The following is a 22,483-nucleotide window of genomic DNA, read 5'->3' on the forward strand; positions in this document are numbered from 1 at the left end:
GTGTTAGAGAACAGAAAACGGGACTCAAAGATGGAGATGAAAGTCCTGGAGAACCTGCAGGAACAGAAGGAGCTGAATCAGCGACAGGCTCGGGGTCCATGCTGCAGCAGTCCAGTGAGCTGCAGAAGAGACGGAAGAAACAGGAGCAGGAGGAGGATGAGAGAGAACTTCAGTATGTACATCAGATCCACATAAACACTATAGATATATCACATTATTTAGTTTTGTTAGATATGAACCATAAATAACTTCCTCGGTGTTTACTTTAGAGAAATGCTGGAGATGGCATGGACAATAGGGTTTAATGTCTTTGAAAACAAAGCCAGCATTTATGAAGTGGTGATTGAATGCTTCAGCCATGGAGTTTTATTAGTGACAACTATGTCATCAAATTTGTGGGACAATGGTATGGTCCGAGGTTTGTTTTCAAGTTTTTTTTTTACTGTATTCCAAAAAGCTTTTGGATTCGCACCACAAAGGGTAAGCTGTTTTTTTTAAAAGCCAGCTTTAGCCTCCCTCACCGCTTGTGTGGCCTTGTTTCTGATTATGAAAGTAGCGACTCCGACTAGTCCTGTCATGGTGAAGGAAACCTCTAGTTAGACCATTGCAGTTGTGGCCACATGTTTTTAGATTAAATATATATGGTATACTGAAGTATAATTACATGCATTTCAAGAGTCAAAAGGCTACTTTGACTTGAATCTTTAAAGAAAACGTTAAAGATTTGTGTGAGGTGGACGTTAAAATAGAGAAACTTGCTAAAGCTATAGATTAATTCTCCTGAGGAACATCTCCAGGCCCACATGTCCTCATTCCTGAATTTTATACATTCTTTAAGAAAGATTTGAGCAATTTATTGTTTCAATGTTTTCTTCAAAGTATTTAGAGTAATTCACTTAGTTAGAGCATGAAGAAAGGACTGATTACTGTAATACCTAAACCAGGCAAGGATGCTCGACAAATAGATAAAATGGCCATCAGTCATCTTATCTGTGATTATAAGATTTTAGCTCAATTATTTGCCATTAAACTTAAAGGATTAGACCAAATAATACGTGAATCGCAGTCTGAAATTACTGGGTATTTAGAAGACAAATTTCACTGAATTAATTGACAGATGATACAACCTTTTTTTTAAAGGGTAAAACTCCAATTGCTGGAGCCTTTAAATTAGTTATCTGGCTCTCCAGTGCTGCTACACTGTAAAAAAAAAAAAACACGGTAAAAAGACTGGCAGCAGGGCTTCCAGAGATAATTCGTTAAATTACAGAAATAACCATTTTACAAAATTACTAGCAAAAAACTGTAAAAATACAGAATAGACTTTATGGTCAAAAGTACTTAAATTACAGAATATTACTGTTGATAAATCATTTTTAAACTATAGAAAAACAGATAAATTCTGTCACCTAACATAGAAAAACAACCAACTGTCAGGTTAGTCACCATAAATTTAAGGTTTTAATTTGCTATTTTATAAATCTGATCTGTCCATTTTACATTAATTTACTGTAATAGTATAGTTTTCTTCATGTACAATAACGATGAAATGAATCCAGAAAGCACATATTTGAAAAAGGTTTGAATATCTAATCTCTGTAAATTAAAAGACATTTACTGTATAAATACAGATATCATTAATTACAATAATTAAGAAATGTTGTATAAAAAATATACTCAATTCATAATACACAGATGAATGTCTGTAGATACATCTTAATAGTTCATTTTCCAGACATATTACAGTTTAAAATTTTTGGACGTTATAGCAATGAGCTCTACTGTATATTCTGTACTTATAAAAGGAACCTGCACATTCACAGTATTCATAATTGAACAGAAGCACTGTATGTCAAGTTAAATGAACAATACAATTCTAGAAAATAAGTTAGAGCATGCAAAAATACCTACATTAAATGGCAATTGCTGTATACCTTTATACATTTACAATCACATTTTATCCAAAGCAACATACCAAATCCAAGTTAGTCAAACACAGTAGACACCGCAGTGGGGGGGGGGAGAGACGCATAATAAGAAACGAATACCACTGATGTGTGTTTCATTTCAAATTAAATTTCTTATGTGTTTATAATATTAAACTTTGGTTGTTCCAGATGCAATGTTTATGCAAAACTAAAGTTTGTTTCCATATGAAAAGGTTAAACATTACAGATCTGGAGAGACGGAAAACATGCACAATTGCAGTCAATTTTCAATAAATATTGAGTTTGGCCCGTGACTTCGTCCCAGTTTTTAATTTTGTCCCACTGTGAATGTGAGTTTGACACCCCTGTACTAGTCATTTAGGGTGAATTTTTCTTTTAATTGTTTAGGCTTTGTTAGAAAAAGTGAAAACTGTACTAATTACTTGGACTTCTAAACAGTGTAATAGCTGTATTATCATCATCAATACTGTTTGTACTTTGTAGAAATATTACCCAACAGTTTTCCATCTATCCAAAAGCCCCAAGTTAAAACGCGTCTGAAATGTCAGCCAAATGTGGTTAGGATGAGGACTAATTAACTAATTCTTTTCACTTCTGATTAGTTATATTATGATCATTATTCGTGTTTTTCTTCTTTTTTTAATAGAAATACTATCCCTGGATTTTAATCAATAAAATCCCCAAAATTAAATGCCCTAAATATCGTCAGTTTAGATCGGTTAGACTGATGGCTCCTTTCAACATGAGGTAAGAGTCTTGCTGCATGTGTATTATCCTTTAAATATACGTGTATTAATATTCTTTACTGACACAGTGTTATTCTAGTGTTTCTTAGATACATCTTAATAGTTCATTTTCCAGACATATTACAGTTTAAAATTTTTGGACGTTATAGCAATGAGCTCTACTGTATATTCTGTACTTATAAAAGGAACCTGCACATTCACAGTATTCATAATTGAACAGAAGCACTGTATGTCAAGTTAAATGAACAATACAATTCTAGAAAATAAGTTAGAGCATGCAAAATACCTACATTAAATGGCAATTGCTGTATACCTTTATACATTTACAATCACATTTTATCCAAAGCAACATACCAAATCCAAGTTAGTCAAACACAGTAGACACCGCAGTGGGGGGGGGGAGAGACGCATAATAAGAAACGAATACCACTGATGTGTGTTTCATTTCAAATTAAATTTCTTATGTGTTTATAATATTAAACTTTGGTTGTTCCAGATGCAATGTTTATGCAAAACTAAAGTTTGTTTCCATATGAAAAGGTTAAACATTACAGATCTGGAGAGACGGAAAACATGCACAATTGCAGTCAATTTTCAATAAATATTGAGTTTGGCCCGTGACTTCGTCCCAGTTTTTAATTTTGTCCCACTGTGAATGTGAGTTTGACACCCCTGTACTAGTCATTTAGGGTAAATTTTTCTTTTAATTGGTTAGGCTTTGTTAGAAAAAGTGAAAACTGTACTAATTACTTGGACTTCTAAACAGTGTAATAGCTGTATTATCATCATCAATACTGTTTGTACTTTGTAGAAATATTACCCAACAGTTTTCCATCTATCCAAAAGCCCCAAGTTAAAACGCCTGAAATGTCGGCCAAATGTGGTTAGGATGAGGACTAATTAACTAATTCTTTTCACTTCTGATTAGTTATATTATCACCATTATTCGTGTTTTTCTTCTTTTTTTAATAGAAATACTATCCCCTGGATTTTAATCAATAAAAATCCCCAAAATTAAATGCCCTAAATATCGTCAGTTTAGATCGGTTAGACTGATGGCTCCTTTCAACATGAGGTAAGAGTCTTGCTGCATGTGTATTATCCTTTAAATATACGTGTATTAATATTCTTTACTGACACAGTGTTATTCTAGTGTTTCTTAAATTCATCTTAAGTGATGTTTTTTTTTTCCAGGTGTAAGAGTTGTGGCAAGCACATCTACAAAGAAACAACGCTTAATGCTCAGAAAGAGACGGTGCAGAATAAGCTGTATCTGGGCGTGCCCATCATTCGTTTTTCAATTAAATGCACGAGATGTTCGGCAGAGATCACGTTTAAGGTAACTTGGCCTCCCACTGTGCCAGTTCTGATCTATATATCATTAGACTGATGAATGCTTTTGGCCAGTTATTATGAGAGATGATGGAATGTTCATCTGTATACTTTGTGTTCTCTCCTGTACTCAAACAGACCGACCCTGAAAACAACGATTACAGAATTGAAAGTGGTGCAACGAGAAACTTTCAGGTAATGTGTAGTAACTCCTCACAGTGTGTCTCATTGTTTCCAGCAAAATGTGTCAATAGTCCTAAATGCTTCAGTGTTCCTTCCCAGGTGTTAGAGAACAGAAAACGGACTCAAAGATGGAGATGAAAGTCCTGGAGAACCTGCAGGAACAGAAGGAGCTGAATCAGCGACAGGCTCGGGGGTCCATGCTGCAGCAGTCCAGTGAGCTGCAGAAGAGACGGAAGAAACAGGAGCAGGAGGAGGATGAGAGAGAACTGGATCTCCTCCTTGTGGAACAACCCCACCTGCAGTGTGGTACTGCGCACCAGTTATTTTACCCACCTGCATCCTGGTGGTGGTTGAGCCCTTCTCGAAGGCCTGTCGGTTCATCTCCCTGAAGGGCCTACCAACCACCCTTGAGACAGCGGAGGCCCTCTTCCAGCACGTCTTTCGGAACTTCGGCCTCTCGGAAGAGATAGTCTCCAACCGCGGGCCCCAGTTTACACGTCTGGAGGGCTTTATTTTCGACTACTGGTGGTGTCTGTCAACCTGACGTCTGGCTACCACCCACAGTCCAATTGCCCCAGTTTACACGTCTGGAGGGCTTTCTTTTCGACTACTGGTGGTGTCTGTCAACCTGACGTCTGGCTACCACCCACAGTCCAATTGCCAGGCCAAACGGAAGATCCAGGAATTGAGTCAGAAATGCTGGAGATGGCGCAGACGAAAAGGCTGAAGGATTCAGAGTCGGATTCAAACTCGGACTCTGATCAGGAGCAGGAAAACGTGAAAAAGATGCTTAAAAGTCTTAAAAAGGATCGTGCTTATGAAAAATCCACAGACATCCTGACTGCAGGCACAGAAACATATACAAAGATACAGAGGCCGAGGCCTAATAACACTGATTATTTACACATCAGAGCACATTCACCAAATGAAGTGGATTTAACCACTATCACTATTTTAAATACCTTTGGAGTAATAATTCTAATGTAAGCAAAAAACCTTTTTTTATTGTCTATAAAACAATTAGATTTGTGGCCCCCAACTTTTTTTGGGGGGTGGGCATGTCCCTTGGGGATCCATGCAAACACGTGCATGTTATAATAATGGTATACAAATTATTATATATATATCATATTATATTATGTCATGACTATGATTTGATTATCAATTTAATCACATACGTAAAGGAAATGTAAGTCACAATAATGCAGAATCAGTGGGAGCTTGATTTATTAGATTAGGTGATAATTTATCACCTGAAATCCAAACATCCCAATCGCTATGCTGAATATGAGAGAAACGCGGCACAGAAAAGCAAAACCCCTTCGAGCATGCGCACTCCGTCTGTGGCGGAAGTTTTTAAAAGGCAAGAAGTTTCCCAGTGATAGTGGTGTAGCTTTAAGCAGTTGCACTTTTTCTGAATGCACTTTGTTTTTATGAAAGAACATATTTAATTTTACAACCTTTCAGCAGGCCAGAGGGCCTGTACATTATTATTTAATGTACACGAGTGCATTTAAGTTAAACATTTAAGTTTGAATTTTAATTACAGTGGAACCCTGTTATCTCGACCTCGGTTACCTCGACAAATACCTCGAATTTTCATTTCGGTGCATCCCTGTATGAATGAGATAATTAAAAGTCGCTCTGAATAAGGGCGTGTGTCAAATGCTGTGAATGTAAATGATGAACCTTTCCCCTTCTCTTTAAAGCGTCTCAACGTGTTTGGAGTGAAGCGTAAGAAATGTGAGTTTTACAGCTGGGGAGAACTAAAGTCACTAGTATCGAGGAAGAAGCCTGCAGCAATAGCTAGAGCACAACAGCCTGTTGCTGGAACTCAGACTGGTATAGGTAGGGGCTCATAAACTCTTTCTTCCACTTTAACAGATAAATCCAACCGCGGGCCCCAGTTTACACGCCTGGAGGGCTTTCTTTTCGACTACTGGTGGTGTCTGTCAACCTGACGTCTGGCTACCACCCACAGTCCAATTGCCCCAGTTTACACGTCTGGAGGGCTTTCTTTTCGACTACTGGTGGTGTCTGTCAACCTGACGTCTGGCTACCACCCACAGTCCAATTGCCAGGCCAAACGGAAGATCCAGGAATTGAGTCAGAAATGCTGGAGATGGCGCGGACGAAAAGGCTGAAGGATTCAGAGTCGGATTCAAACTCGGACTCTGATCAGGAGCAAGAAAACATGAAAAGATGCTTAAAACTCTTAAAAGGCTTGTGCTTATGAAAAATCCACAGACATCCTGACTGCAGGCACAGAAACATATACAAAGATACAGAGGCCGAGAGATGATGGAATGTTCATCTGTATATTTTGTGTTCGTTCCTGTACTCAAACAGACCGACCCTGAAAACAACGATTACAGAATTGAAAGTGGTGCAACGAGAAACTTTCAGGTAATGTGTAGTAACTCCCTCACAGTGTGTTTCATTGTTTCCAGTAAAATGTGTCAATAGTCCTAAATGCTTCAGTGTTCATTCCCCAGGTGTTAGAGAACCCAAAAAGGGGCCTAAAAGATGGAGATGGAACTTCTAGAGAACCTGCAGGAGCAGAAGGAGCTGAATCAGCGACAGGCTCGGGTGGATTTGAGTCCATGCTGCAGCAGTCCAGTGAGCTGGAGAAGAGACGGAAGGAACAGGAGCAGGAGGAGGATGAGAGAGAACTTCAGTATGTACATCAGATCCACATAAACAATATAGATATATCACATTATTTAGTTTTTGTTAGATACGAACCATAAATAATTTCCTCTCTCTTTACTTTAGAGAAATGCTGGAGATGGCGCGGACGAAAAGGCTGAAGGATTCGGAGTCAGATTCAAACTCGGACTCTGATCAGGAGCAAGAAAACATGAAAAAGATGCTTAAAACTCTTAAAAGGCTTGTGCTTATGAGAAATCCACAGACATCCTGACTGCAGGCACAGAAACATATACAAAGGTACAGAGGCCGAGAGATGATGGAATGTTCATCTGTATATTTTGTGTTCGTTCCTGTACTCAAACAGACCGACCCTGAAAACAACGATTACAGAATTGAAAGTGGTGCAACGAGAAACTTTCAGGTAATGTGTAGTAACTCCTCACAGTGTGTTTCATTGTTTCCAGTAAAATGTGTCAATAGTCCTAAATGCTTCAGTGTTCATTCCCCAGGTGTTAGAGAACCCAAAAAGGGGCCTAAAAGATGGAGATGGAACTTCTAGAGAACCTGCAGGAGCAGAATTAGCTGAATCAGCGACAGGCTCGGGTGGATTTGAGTCCATGCTGCAGCAGTCCAGTGAGCTGGAGAAGAGATGGAAGGAACAGAAGCAGGAGGAGATTGAGAGAGAACTTTAGTATGTACATCAGATCCACATAAACAATATAGATATATCACATTATTTAGTTTTTGTTAGATACGAACCATAAATAATTTCCTCTCTCTTTACTTTAGAGAAATGCTGGAGATGGCGCGGACGAAAAGGCTGAAGGATTCGAGTCAGATTCAAACTCGGACTCTGATCAGGAGCAAGAAAACATGAAAAGATGCTTAAAACTCTTAAAAGGCTCGTGCTTATGGAAATCCACAGACATCCTGACTGCAGGCACAGAAACATATACAAAGATACAGAGGCCGAGAGATGATGGAATGTTCATCTGTATATTTTGTGTTCGTTCCTGTACTCAAACAGACCGACCCTGAAAACAACGATTACAGAATTGAAAGTGGTGCAACGAGAAACTTTCAGGTAATGTGTAGTAACTCCCTCACAGTGTGTTTCATTGTTTCCAGTAAAATGTGTCAATAGTCCTAAATGCTTCAGTGTTCATTCCCCAGGTGTTAGAGAACCCAAAAAGGGGCCTAAAAGATGGAGATGGAACTTCTAGAGAACCTGCAGGAGCAGAATTAGCTGAATCAGCGACAGGCTCGGGTGGATTTGAGTCCATGCTGCAGCAGTCCAGTGAGCTGGAGAAGAGATGGAAGGAACAGAAGCAGGAGGAGATTGAGAGAGAACTTCAGTATGTACATCAGATCCACATAAACAATATAGATATATCACATTATTTAGTTTTTGTTAGATACGAACCATAAATAATTTCCTCTCTCTTTACTTTAGAGAAATGCTGGAGATGGCGCGGACGAAAAGGCTGAAGGATTCGAGTCAGATTCAAACTCGGACTCTGATCAGGAGCAAGAAAACATGAAAAGATGCTTAAAACTCTTAAAAGGCTCGTGCTTATGGAAATCCACAGACATCCTGACTGCAGGCACAGAAACATATACAAAGATACAGAGGCCGAGAGATGATGGAATGTTCATCTGTATATTTTGTGTTCGTTCCTGTACTCAAACAGACCGACCCTGAAAACAACGATTACAGAATTGAAAGTGGTGCAACGAGAAACTTTCAGGTAATGTGTAGTAACTCCCTCACAGTGTGTTTCATTGTTTCCAGTAAAATGTGTCAATAGTCCTAAATGCTTCAGTGTTCATTCCCCAGGTGTTAGAGAACCCAAAAAGGGGCCTAAAAGATGGAGATGGAACTTCTAGAGAACCTGCAGGAGCAGAAGGAGCTGAATCAGCGACCGGCTCGGGTGGATTTGAGTCCATGCTGCAGCAGTCCAGTGAGCTGGAGAAGAGATGGAAGGAACAGAAGCAGGAGGAGATTGAGAGAGAACTTTAGTATGTACATCAGATCCACATAAACAATATAGATATATCACATTATTTAGTTTTTGTTAGATACGAACCATAAATAATTTCCTCTCTCTTTACTTTAGAGAAATGCTGGAGATGGCGCGGACGAAAAGGCTGAAGGATTCGGAGTCAGATTCAAACTCGGACTCTGATCAGGAGCAAGAAAACATGAAAAAGATGCTTAAAACTCTTAAAAAGGCTCGTGCTTATGGGAAATCCACAGACATCCTGACTGCAGGCACAGAAACATATACAAAGGTACAGAGGCCGAGGCCTAATAACACTGATTATTTACACATCAGAGCACATTCACCAAATGAAGTGGATTTAACCACTATCACTATTTTAAATACCTTTGGAGTAATAATTCTAATGTAAGCAAAAAACCTTTTTTTATTGTCTATAAAACAATTAGATTTGTGGCCCCCAACTTTTTTTGGGGGGTGGGCATGTCCCTTGGGGATCCATGCAAACACGTGCATGTTATAATAATGGTATACAAATTATTATATATATCATATTATATTATGTCATGACTATGATTTGATTATCAATTTAATCACATACGTAAAGGAAATGTAAGTCACAATAATGCAGAATCAGTGGGAGCCTGATTTATTAGATTAGGTGATAATTTATCACCTGAAATCCAAACATCCCAATCGCTATGCTGAATATGAGAGAAACGCGCACAGAAAAGCAAAACCCTTCGAGCATGCGCACTCCGTCTGTGGCGGAAGTTTTTAAAAGGCAAGAAGTTTCCCAGTGATAGTGTTGTAGTGTTGTAGCTTTAAGCAGTTGCACTTTTTCTGAATGCACTTTGTTTTTATGAAAGAACATATTTAATTTTACAACCTTTCAGCAGGCCAGAGGGCCTGTACATTATTATTTAATGTACACGAGTGCATTTAAGTTAAACATTTAAGTTTGAATTTTAATTACAGTGGAACCCTGTTATCTCGACCTCGGTTACCTCGACAAATACCTCGAATTTTCATTTCGGTGCATCCCTGTATGAATGAGATAATTAAAAGTCGCTCTGAATAAGGGCGTGTGTCAAATGCTGTGAATGTAAATGATGAACCTTTCCTTCTCTTTAAAGCGTCTCAACGTGTTTGGAGTGAAGCGTAAGAAATGTGAGTTTTACAGCTGGGGAGAACTAAAGTCACTAGTATCGAGGAAGAAGCCTGCAGCAATAGCTAGAGCACAACAGCCTGTTGCTGGAACTCAGACTGGTATAGGTAGGGGCTCATAAACTCTTTCTTCCACTTTAACAGATAAATTGTCAAATACACGAAATGTTGAACAAAAGATTTACATTTACATATAGATTTGTGGCCCCAACTTTTTGGGGGTGGGCATGTCCCTTGGGGATCCATGCAAACACGTGCATGTTATAATAATGGTATACAAATTATTATATATATCATATTATATTATGTCATGACTATGATTTGATTATCAATTTAATCACATACGTAAAGGAAATGTAAGTCACAATAATGCAGAATCAGTGGGAGCCTGATTTATTAGATGCCTTAATTGTCTTCTGTTTTAGAGAGTTTTGTTCCAAACACTATCCAATAGCCAAATGATGCCAGCTGATTCAGAGGAACTTGTAGGGTAGATGTTCCACATGAACTTAAATGAAATAGGGCTGTTGTTAAAACGACTATTTACAGCTGCTGTAAAGTAAGTTCTAACACAAACTAACACTTCTTGATTCACCCCATTGTTGATTATGTTCTTAGAACAGCAACTGCTCAGTTGTATGAATTAGGGATGCATCGAATATTCACGAAAATGTCCCAAAAGTGCATTTTCGGTTTGAAACAGTTTGTTGTGATGACGCAAACAGAAACCGCTGCCTGCACGTGCATGTCTAAAACAACATGTCTGCGGTGTGGGCGTATTTCAGTATATCTGAGAAAGACCCACGGATAGCGATTTGCAAAACTTGTAATGCCGAAATTTCGTCTGCAAAGACTTTCTCCACGTCGGGTTTAATTTATCACCTGAAATCCAAACATCCCAATCGCTATGCTGAATATGAGAGAAACGCGCACAGAAAAGCAAAACCCCTTCGAGCATGCGCACTCCGTCTGTGGCGGAAGTTTTTAAAAGGCAAGAAGTTTCCCAGTGATAGTGTTGTAGTGTTGTAGCTTTAAGCAGTTGCACTTTTTCTGAATGCACTTTGTTTTTATGAAAGAACATATTTAATTTTACAACCTTTCAGCAGGCCAGAGGGCCTGTACATTATTATTTAATGTACACGAGTGCATTTAAGTTAAACATTTAAGTTTGAATTTTAATTACAGTGGAACCCTGTTATCTCGACCTCGGTTACCTCGACAAATACCTCGAATTTTCATTTCGGTGCATCCCTGTATGAATGAGATAATTAAAAGTCGCTCTGAATAAGGGCGTGTGTCAAATGCTGTGAATGTAAATGATGAACCTTTCCCCTTCTCTTTAAAGCGTCTCAACGTGTTTGGAGTGAAGCGTAAGAAATGTGAGTTTTACAGCTGGGGAGAACTAAAGTCACTAGTATCGAGGAAGAAGCCTGCAGCAATAGCTAGAGCACAACAGCCTGTTGCTGGAACTCAGACTGGTATAGGTAGGGGCTCATAAACTCTTTCTTCCACTTTAACAGATAAATTGTCAAATACACGAAATGTTGAACAAAAGATTTACATTTACATATACATTTGTGGCATTTAGCAGACGCCCTTATCCAGAGCGACGTTCAAAAGTGCTTTGAGTCTCTAGTAATGAATAAATCTACACTGGTACGCAAGATTACAAACTTAATATAAATATAACTCGAATTCTACAAACTTGGAAAGTGCTAATTTAGGTATTTCAGGAAGAGGTAGGTTTTCAGTCGTCGTTTGAAGATAGTCAGGGACTCTGACTATGCTGTACGGACATCTAGGGGAAGTTCATTCCACCACCTCGGTGCCAGAACAGAGAAGAGCCTTGAAGTGTAGATTTAATGGAAGTAAAACTTTAGTTATGTATATGTACAATTTAAGTCTCGTGGTGCTGGTGGTGTTAATTAAATTATTATTAAGAAAGCAGGACACCCTCAATCAATTCAAATGATCAGTCAGCATAATCACAACTCTATAGTGTTGAAAATTATGATACGGCTGGATGTAGATTTTAATCACAAATGCAGAAATACAGGGTCTGTTTCACAACCCCCTACCAGTCACCATTTCACAGTATAAACCACTGCTTCTGCCTTCTTACCTCATACTGTTGTGAAGTTTTTGTAAATGACTAATTTTATGCCATTGTCTGTTTTCTCTTTTTCCTCTGCACCATTCAGATGCAAAACCTGCAGAAGGAACCGCCACCGCGCTCAGCCTGCTACAAGAATATGAAAGCAGCGACTCCGACTAGTCCTGTCATGGTGAAGGAAACCTCTAGTTAGACCATTACAGTGGAACCCTGTTATCTCGACCTCGGTTACCTCGACAAATACCTCGAATTTTCATTTCGGTGCATCCCTGTATGAATGAGATAATTAAAAGTCGCTCTGAATAAGGGCGTGTGTCAAATGCTGTGAATGTAAATGATGAACCTTTCCTTCTCTTTAAAGCGTCTCAACGTGTTTGGAGTGAAGCGTAAGAAATGTGAGTTTTACAGCTGGGGAGAACTAAAGTCACTAGTATCGAGGAAGAAGCCTGCAGCAATAGCTAGAGCACAACAGCCTGTTGCTGGAACTCAGACTGGTATAGGTAGGGGCTCATAAACTCTTTCTTCCACTTTAACAGATAAATTGTCAAATACACGAAATGTTGAACAAAAGATTTACATTTACATATACATTTGTGGCATTTAGCAGACGCCCTTATCCAGAGCGACGTTCAAAAGTGCTTTGAGTCTCTAGTAATGAATAAATCTACACTGGTACGCAAGATTACAAACTAAATATAAATATAACTCGAATTCTACAAACTTGGAAAGTGCTAATTTAGGTATTTCAGGAAGAGGTAGGTTTTCAGTCGTCGTTTGAAGATAGTCAGGGACTCTGACTATGCTGTACGGACATCTAGGGGAAGTTCATTCCACCACCTCGGTGCCAGAACAGAGAAGAGCCTTGAAGTGTAGATTTAATGGAAGTAAAACTTTAGTTATGTATATGTACAATTTAAGTCTCGTGGTGCTGGTGGTGGTGTTAATTAAATTATTATTAAGAAAGCAGGACACCCTCAATCAATTCAAATGATCAGTCAGCATAATCACAACTCTATAGTGTTGAAAATGATGATACGGCTGGATGTAGATTTTAATCACAAATGCAGAAATACAGGGTCTGTTTCACAACCCCCTACCAGTCACCATTTCACAGTATAAACCACTGCTTCTGCCTTCTTACCTCATACTGTTGTGAAGTTTTTGTAAATGACTAATTTTATGCCATTGTCTGTTTTTCTCTTTTTTCCCTCTGCACCATTCAGATGCAAAACCTGCAGAAGGAACCGCCACCGCGCTCAGCCTGCTACAAGAATATGAAAGCAGCGACTCCGACTAGTCCTGTCATGGTGAAGGAAACCTCTAGTTAGACCATTACAGTTGTGGCCACATGTTTTTTGATTAAAGCAAATATATATTTTTACAAAGTCTGTTGCTTCAGTGTTTTTAGATCTCTTTGTCAGCTGTTACTATGGTATACTGAAGTATAATTGCATGCATTTCAAGAGTCAAAAGGCAACTTTGACCTGAATCTTTAAAGAAAACGTTAAAGATTTGTGTGAGGTGGACATTAAAATAGAGGAACTTGCTAAAGCCATAGATTAATTCTCCCGAGGAACATCTCCAGGCCCAGATGTCCTCATTCCTGAATTTTATATTTAGAAGACAAATTTATTTGAATTAATTGACCGATGATACAACTTTCTTTTTAAAGGGTAAAACTCCAATTGCTGGACCCTTTAAATTAGTTATCGGATCTCCAGTGCTGCTACACTGTAAAAAAATCTGTAAAAAAAAAAAAAAAAAAAAAAAACACTAAAAAGACTGGCAGCAGGGCTTCCAGAGATAATCCGTTAAATACAGAAATAACCATTACTAGCAAAAAACTGTAAAAATACAGAATAGACTTTATGGTCAAAAGTACTTAAATTACAGAATATTACTGTTGATAAATCATTTTTAAACTATAGAAAAACAGATTAGTTCTGTCAAATAACAAAAAAACAACCAACTGTCAGGTTAGTCACCATAAATTTAAGGTTTTAAACTGATCTGTACATTTTACATTAATTTACTGTAAAAGTATAGTTTTCCTCATGTACAATAACGATGAAATAAATCCAGAAAGCACATATTTGAAAAAGGTTTGTATATCTGAACTCTGTAAATTAAAAGAGAGAAAGAGAGAGAGAGAGAGGGGTTATATTAATAGCAGTATTATGAGAAGCCATGTTTCTAAATGACAGACCCATTGTCATCACTCAGAAATGTTTGGGAATCCCTAGCAGAACCTGCAAAAATGTGAATAATTCTAACAAAAGAGGGATCATATAATATGCATGTTATTTTATATTTAGTATTGTCCTGACTGAGATATTTAACATCAATGATGTTTCCATATGGTCAAAACATGACTAAGATTATTAAAATAACTACCTTTATGAACCTAAATGGTTTATAAAAGGTCTGAATGGTTATATAGATGATCTCTGATTGTTCTTTTGTTTTGTGATGGTTGATCACAAGTCCCTTTTCTGTTCTGAATAGTTAAACTTGAGCACTTTTTTCAGAAAAATCCTACACATAGCTTACTGCAGAGTCTTCAGTTTTCCAGCATCTTCTGAATATTTGAACCCTTTCCAGCAGTGACTAATTTTGAGATCCATATTTTCACACAGAGAAGAACTGAGGAACTCAAACACAACTATTTAAAAGGGGCCAACATTTACATTTAATGCTCCAGAAGGAAACAATGCATTAAGAGATGCGGGTGAAAAATATTTGAATTTGAAGATCGAGGTAAATTGTACTTATTAATTTGCCTTCGGGGAAATATGCAAGTATTTCCTGTTCTGAAGGGCAGTACTAAATGAAAAATAAATAAATTTTAATAAAACAAGAAAACTCTTGACATCATGTTTCTGTTGCATCAGTGAATGTTTGCACTTTTTTACAGTTGCGTTTGAGTCACTTAATTGTCCTCAGTGTGAAAAGATTGATTTTAAAAATCATACAGTCACTGCTGGAAAGTGTTTAAAATATGCAAAAGTTGATGGAATTTTTTTTCTGAAGAACATCCCTACTCTAAGCCCTCACCCTCATGACCTATGCATAAATATTAAACTACAGGTAGTCGTCGACTTACGACCACGATTGGTTCCGACAGATTTGGTCGTAAGTAGAGTAGGCTATATGTACAGTACTGTGAAATGATGTTATAAAAATCTTTAAGTAGTATTTGTTCATTTTATGCCATTTGGATCATCTCTACGCCATTTTGATTCACAAATTCTTTCTTTATCTTTCAAAATCGCGGAGATGGTAGTGCAGCCGGAAGCTGGTACACACTGTCGTACGCCGCGGCTTGTGGTCGTAAAGTCGAATGATCGTAAGTCGACGACTACCTGTACTACTACAAATAATAACACCACCAAAAAAAGTTGCTTTTTGCTACACACCTTTAGCATGTTTTTCTGCTGTAGAGCTCCACAGTTTTTCCACACGACCTAAAACCAAGAACAATATTTATGACTTTGTATTGCAGTCACACATTACATACATATGTTCCACTGAGACAATGATCCAAAAGCTAAGCTGGGAAGGTGCACGTACGTACATTTATATAACATACTGTGACTTAATGTAATTATGTAATGATAGTTTACTTATCCAGCCAAGATTTACTTTCATTCAGTGTTTTGTGCTGCAGCTGTCATGTGACTGTACAAAATACTGCACGTTTTAACTTCAAAACTACATTTAACAACAGAAATGCGCAGTCACTATAAAATGTGCTTCACATGTTTGAAACACGTACCTTAGTCAGCTTGATGTCTTCTGTTGTATCCTCAGATTATTGTAGTTTGCGATGTTTAGTGAAAAAGCGCGTTATTATCTTAATCATTTCCCAGAGGAACAGCCTGGAACTAATTCTAACCGTTGTGGTCGGAGCTAATTCGGCGCCAATTTTAAATTTGTGTCAGTATGCATGGATCCTTAATATTTTATTGCTTTTATTCATTTGCTGATTTTTTTTTAAAGAAGCTAATTATTTTGAGTACTTTGCTGTTAACATGTAAGGTTTTTTTCAGTTAAAAAATAAAAAAAACAGGAACTTTCCACACTAGACCCTTATTTTTAATAATAAAAAAAAAGTTTGTAGTATTTCAGATTTGAGTTCTGTGTAATTTTTTTAACATTATATTGTATTATATTTGATTAGATTTTTGGATATTGTAGGAATTGTTACTGAAAAAATATAAACCACAAAAATTAAATTAGATTATTAACATTTTGTTTACTGGAACATGGGCAAATACCACATTTTAATTTATAATAATTTAGGGTGAAAAACAGACATATCATGTCTTTATGAATGATATATGTAGTTAGGACCTATGGGAAAATAATATAATGCCAAATAATTGTTAATAGGAGCAGTAAGAGAAACAATGCATAATTTTACTGTATGTAAAAATACTATTATTTGACATTAATAACTTCGCTTTAACCTTCATATGATTAACTGTCTTCAATAGTAATAAAACACTGATTTAATGATTACAAGAATAATCTGTAAATATTAGATATCATTCTATGTAAAAATACAAATTACTCTGTGAAAATACAGCTTACTTCTTTTAAAAGATTTCTATAATATCAAAATACAATTAATTTTTGATAAATTTAATGACGGAATGTTAAAATACAGAAAATATATGTAAAACAACAGGCATTTTGTTGTTAATTTCTAAAAAAGGTAAATTTCTATCAAAAAATACAGACATTTAACTCTAAAAACATTTTTTAAGTGTGGTTAACGCTGAATTTAAACAATGTGAATTGATTGCGTTTCATGGCACGCAATTAGACTCTTTATGCAATATCCATGTCTCAACATCTGGAAGAATTTTTTAACCAAAATGGAGTGCTCTGGATTTGTCTACTCTGCCTTTCACTAACTATCCCCCCTCGTTTATTAAAGGAATATAATAGTGCCATCTTCATCTTGATTTGGAAAAATAAGCATCACTACATGAACAAAATGGTTTGGTTTGCAAACAATGAAGAAAGGGGTCTGAATGTTATGGACTTAGAAATAATGAACAATGGTTTCAAAACTCTTTCACTTCTTTGTAACACAAAACGTATATGGTTTGCAGTCTTGAATTCTTGATCAAATGTGATTTATAAATGCCATTTCTAAAAGCATGTTATTATTGCTTAAAGGAATCTTTTCTCATGATTCTGAGACATTCTCACTTCCATCTCTGGGTTTGGGTACTTATTGTATTTTATGATCAGAAACGTAACATGTATAGTTGTCATTATATCTTTACACATTTTTATTCAAGGGAATTAAGAGATAAGAAGGAGTTACCTCTCTTTTTCAGTTTTCCCAGAAGTCAAAGAGATTCTATTTAAAATATAGAATAATGACATTTACACATTCAAAGTGCATAGTGTTATTTATGTATGTACTTTGAGAGTCACTAACAGCTGGAACCAAATTCCTTGTGTGTTAATACACTTGGCCAATAAACCTGATTTGATTCTGAGCATTTCCATAGATTAAAATTTGATATTGAGGAAAACATTTGCCAATTTTGCAAAAGTAGTATTGAATTTTCTTTAACTGTATCCATTTAAAGCAACTATAAACAAATGAAGTTTGGTGTGTTTACAAAATATTAAACGCAACATCAGTGGCCACACAGTCATATGTGTACTTACTGTACAGCAGGAGGCTCAGGACACAACCCTGGGGAGCTCCAGTGCTGAGGGTGAGGGTGGATGAAGTGTGTTTTCCCACCCGTCCGGCTTGTGGTCTGTCAGTCAGGAGGTTAGAGATCCATTGACACAGGACCTCCAACTTAGAGGTGAGTGTGGAGGGAATTATATGCTGCTTATATTTTCTAATGGTGTTTGCCTCTTTTATTTCTAATTGTGTAAGTTTATATTTCTTATATCTGTTCATTTGAATCCTGTGAATAAATAAAAAGAGAATAATCTTAAAGGCAGACATTTCTTAAAGTATGCTGAAATAACACACACACACACATTGGGTTGTCTATCACAGTGGTCCCGAACCCTTTTTTGCACCACAGACCGGTTTAATGTCAGATAATATTTTCAAGGACCGGCCTTTAAATACAACAAAATAAAATGATACGACCGGCATAAAAACAGGTATTTTCTTAATATAATAATAAACGTGACCTTGTGTTGTTTTTGTTAATTTTGCTAGCTTGGGGTTTTAATTTAGCGGTAATGTATTATGTGTTATCGGCGGAGCAGCTCCTTTAAGAAGGTAGCGGGTGTAGGTAAGACTTGTGACCGAGGCATCTTGACATGCATCTTAAGTGAGTCATAGACAGATGCGCGGAGAAAATCCGTAATTTTCCAAAATAAAACATTGTTCAGAATCAGATAATAAATAAAACAGAAATAATGTAAGTTATGTGTACTTACTGTACAGCAGGAGGCTCAGGACACAACCCTGGGGAGCTCCAGTGCTGAGGGTGAGGGTGGATGAAGTGTGTTTTCCCACCCGTCCGGCTTGTGGTCTGTCAGTCAGGAGGTTAGAGATCCATTGACACAGGACCTCCAACTTAGAGGTGAGTGTGGAGGGAATTATATGCTGCTTATATTTTCTAATGGTGTTTGCCTCTTTTATTTCTAATTGTGTAAGTTTATATTTCTTATATCTGTTCATTTGAATCCTGTGAATAAATAAAAAGAGAATAATCTTAAAGGCAGACATTTCTTAAAGTATGCTGAAATAACACACACACACACATTGGGTTGTCTATCACAGTGGTCCCGAACCCTTTTTTGCACCACAGACCGGTTTAATGTCAGATAATATTTTCAAGGACCGGCCTTTAAATACAACAAAATAAAATGATACGACCGGCATAAAAACAGGTATTTTCTTAATATAATAATAAACGTGACCTTGTGTTGTTTTTTTGTTAATTTTGCTAGCTTGGGGGTTTTTAATTTAGCGGTAATGTATTATGTGTTATCGGCCGGAGCAGCTCCTTTAAGAAGGTAGCGGGTGTAGGTAAGACTTGTGACCGAGGCATCTTGACATGCATCTTAAGTGAGTCATAGACAGATGCGGCGGAGAAAATCCGGTAATTTTCCAAAATAAAACATTGTTCAGAATCAGATAATAAATAAAACAGAAATAATGTAAGTTATGTGTTCTTTCTGTGCGTCCCGGTACCAATTGACCCATGGACCGGGGGTTGGGGACCACTGCTTTAGAGTAAGATGATTAAGGCTCTGACTCTGGAGTTGTACTGAAACCTCCGGTGACGTAGCTTCCTGTGTTTGACTTGTTTGGCGCGAGTTCCGTGCTTGTATTTCTCTCGGTGTTTTCAAACAAACTACTATTTGTCTATACTTTTTTCTCTTTTAATAATCATAAATTGTTTTTGTCTTCCTGACTTGTGCTGTAGTTAGTTAACTCGACTATCACTAGTGTTGACTATATTCATTGCCTCTCACTCATATCTGCATCTTAACTCTGTTCGTGATTTTAAGCACTATGCTGGCTGTGTGTCTGCCTTTGAGCACAGGTGAGGACTCGTTCGAGTTGCAAACGGTGGAGTTGGAGATGGAGGCTTTGGAGAAACAGATTCGCGAGCTGCATGCAAAGCATGACAAGCTGCGAGAGTGGAAAGCAGCGCTGGAAACATCCCGGGCGGACGCGCAATCGTCCCAGGTAAATTCCCGGGTGGAACCTAATGCTCCCAGCAACTCAACTCCGCGTGCTTCTCTGCACAGGCCCAGCGCACCTACAACACGATCCGCCCAGGTATCGTCCACTCTGGCACCGGTGCAGCACGGACCCTGGATGCTGCGGCAGCGGAAGCCACGAGCCAAGCCCCGGTCGAGGACGTCTCCCCTGCCACCACCGGACTTCGAGATCTCGACCGAGAACCGCTTCGCCCCTCTCCGAAATGCACAACATTCACCTTGACTGTTGATTTCTGTAAAGCTGCTTTAAAACAATGTCTGTTGTGAAAAGCGCTATAGAAATAAACTTGACTTGACTTGACTTAAGGCTCCTATAGTTGACACAAAATCTGCGGCCTCCACATGACTTTTTGACAATCACCACAGGTGCAGCCCATGGACTAGAAGAAGGTTCTATGATGTACGGAATGTGGGGAGGTGAACTGGTTTAGCATCACCCCTGTTGATTATGTTCTCAGCCAATGAGGTATGACCTACAAACAAGGTCCGGCAATTTTCCTTTATGTTCCCAGTCTGTCTGACATCCAAGAACATCAAGCTCCCAATCTCAGGCGACTCTATCCACTCACTCAAAACTTCTTGAGTAGTAGGTTCCCCCAGAGTCACTGTCCTCGAAAGGATATGAATGCTAACCGATGCACGCAGCATAAAATCCATCCCCAAAATTATTGGAGAAGAAAGCTCAGGGATAATGACAAACCTATAGTAGAAGCTTTTTCCTTGTAGGCCAATGTTTAGCCAGACGATACTAGTTGGACTGCAAGATGCACTGTTGGCAAGTTGAATTGGGGGTAAGGTCCAAGGCTGAACCTTCTGGGAACGTTGTAAGACACCAGGTATCATGTCTGTGCGAACAGCCGAAAGTGAGGTCCCTGTTCGGGGGTCATGGGATAGTTTGACTAACTTGAGTTGCAGCAGAAATCAGCCAAAACACAGACAGGTCGCATTCCACATCTCGTGCTTTATTGTCCTGGCAACAGCGTTACTTGCTAATCAGAAGATAACATAAATGAGCAACAGAAATAATAATGAAAAAACCATTGGTCTTGCACACATGCAGCACTCATGAAAAATGCTGCGGCAGACTGTTCCCAAAACGCTGCTTTGCTCTTTAAGGAGCAACAACATATTTCACCAGTTACAGTTTGTTTGTTTGTTTTTTGCAGTTATAAGTGATGCTCCACACACTCGCGGTCCGTTATTGTTTGTGCATGATCGTATGTGTTGGTGGATGGCGGTCTGTGTAATCGCGTATACGTATCCCGCTACGTACCCTTTTTCTCGGACTCCGCATTCTCTCAACGGCACCCAGACAAGTCTCTGCTTTCACAGAACTTCATGGACCTCGCTCCCGGAGCGCACCACTGGATATTACTGCTACGCTACAAGTATTGGTGGACAAGGATTATCTCCTGAGTTTTCTCAAACTTTTGTTTGCGTTTACTTCGGCTTCCGCCTCCTTATCCACATTACAGGTTATCTCGATCCAATCAAACAAATCGCGGCAACTCTGTTGTGTAAAAAACCTCCAAAAACACGTGCATGCACATTCTCATTAAATAACGCACATCATGTACATAAAAAAATTTCAAGCACGTTAATATATTGCCGCCATATTGGTTTTCGTTTATCTCGATCATCGGTTATCTCAACGCTTTTTGGCGTCCCCTAGGCCGGGTGGAACCGGGTTCCACTGTAATAAGAAACGAATACCACTGATGTGTGTTTTATTTAAAATTAAATTTCTCATTTGTTTATAATATTAAACTTTGGTTGTTCCAGATTCAATGTTTATGCAAAACTAAAGTTTGTTTCCATATGAAAAGGTTAAACATTACACATTACAGTTCTGGAGAGACGGAAAACATGCACAATTGCAGTCAATTTGTCAATAAATATTGAGTTTGGCCCGTGACTTTGTCCCAGTTTTTAATTTTGGCCCACTGTGAATGTGAGTTTGACACCCCTGTACTAGTCATTTAGGGTGAATTTTTATTTTAATTGGTTAGGCTTTGTTAGAAAAAGTGAAAACTGTACTAATTACTTGGACTTCTAAACAGTGTAATAGCTGTATTATCACCATCAATACTGTTTGTACTTTGTAGAAATATTACCCAACAGTTTTCCATCTATCCAAAAGCCCCAAGTTAAAACGCCTGAAATGTCGGCCAAATGTGGTTCAGCTGAGGACTAATTAACTAATTATTTTCACTTCTGATTAGTTGTTTTATCAACATTATTCGTGTTTTTCTTCTTTTTTTTTTATAGAAATTCTATCCCCCGGCCTCTGCTTTACCACACCAGAGACACCACCTTTGTTTTTTTTTCACTGTACTGTCTTCACTGTAGCGTAGGAGCTACAGCTCTCCAACCAGCTAAACTCTCTCTGCAAATGATGGCTCGAGTTATAGAGTAGATTTCTTGCCTTTTACTGTGGCTCTTACAACATCTTACTGGTAGAGTGAAAAGGAAATAAACAGAATATAAACATCAAAATGTTTCTCTTTTTTTGCAAATAATTCAAATGCCTTTACATTAATAATACTCGACATAAAAAAAAAATATATATATATATATATATATATATATATATATATATATATATATAAAACTTAC

The 22,483-nt window shown here is 37.9% G+C and overlaps 4 protein-coding genes across 4 annotated transcripts in view; all 4 read left to right on the forward strand.

Moving 5' to 3' along the window:
- The window catches only part of LOC124403055 (splicing factor YJU2-like), a 26,727-nt gene continuing 4,244 nt past the window's right edge, over nucleotides 1–22,483 (forward strand). Inside the window, exons 1-3 of the mRNA XM_046876636.1 lie at nucleotides 1–172; nucleotides 3,668–3,770; nucleotides 3,890–4,034. Of these exons, the coding sequence (XP_046732592.1) occupies nucleotides 3,751–3,770; nucleotides 3,890–4,034 (165 nt within the window). The 5' untranslated portion in view covers nucleotides 1–172; nucleotides 3,668–3,750. The remainder of the gene's footprint in view (nucleotides 173–3,667; nucleotides 3,771–3,889; nucleotides 4,035–22,483) is intronic.
- LOC124403053 (splicing factor YJU2-like) lies at nucleotides 6,501–12,314 on the forward strand. The gene is made up of 4 exons (XM_046876634.1): nucleotides 6,501–6,616; nucleotides 6,706–6,887; nucleotides 6,986–7,159; nucleotides 12,231–12,314. Exons 1-3 carry the CDS (start codon nucleotides 6,509–6,511, stop codon nucleotides 7,131–7,133), a joined length of 438 nt encoding a protein of 145 aa, XP_046732590.1. The 5' UTR covers nucleotides 6,501–6,508; the 3' UTR covers nucleotides 7,134–7,159; nucleotides 12,231–12,314.
- On the forward strand, nucleotides 7,154–7,694 carry LOC124403054 (splicing factor YJU2-like). Its single transcript, XM_046876635.1, has 3 exons — nucleotides 7,154–7,283; nucleotides 7,372–7,553; nucleotides 7,652–7,694. Coding segments are annotated over exons 1-3 (291 nt in total). The 5' UTR covers nucleotides 7,154–7,175; the 3' UTR covers nucleotides 7,653–7,694.
- Nucleotides 9,025–22,483, forward strand: part of LOC124403050 (splicing factor YJU2-like) — a 22,184-nt gene continuing 8,725 nt past the window's right edge. The window contains exon 1 of the mRNA XM_046876626.1: nucleotides 9,025–9,154. The gene's annotated coding sequence lies outside the window, so the exon portion shown is untranslated. The remainder of the gene's footprint in view (nucleotides 9,155–22,483) is intronic.

The sequence above is a fragment of the Silurus meridionalis genome, chromosome 20, assembly GCF_014805685.1.
Source record: "Silurus meridionalis isolate SWU-2019-XX chromosome 20, ASM1480568v1, whole genome shotgun sequence".
NCBI lineage: Eukaryota > Metazoa > Chordata > Actinopteri > Siluriformes > Siluridae > Silurus > Silurus meridionalis.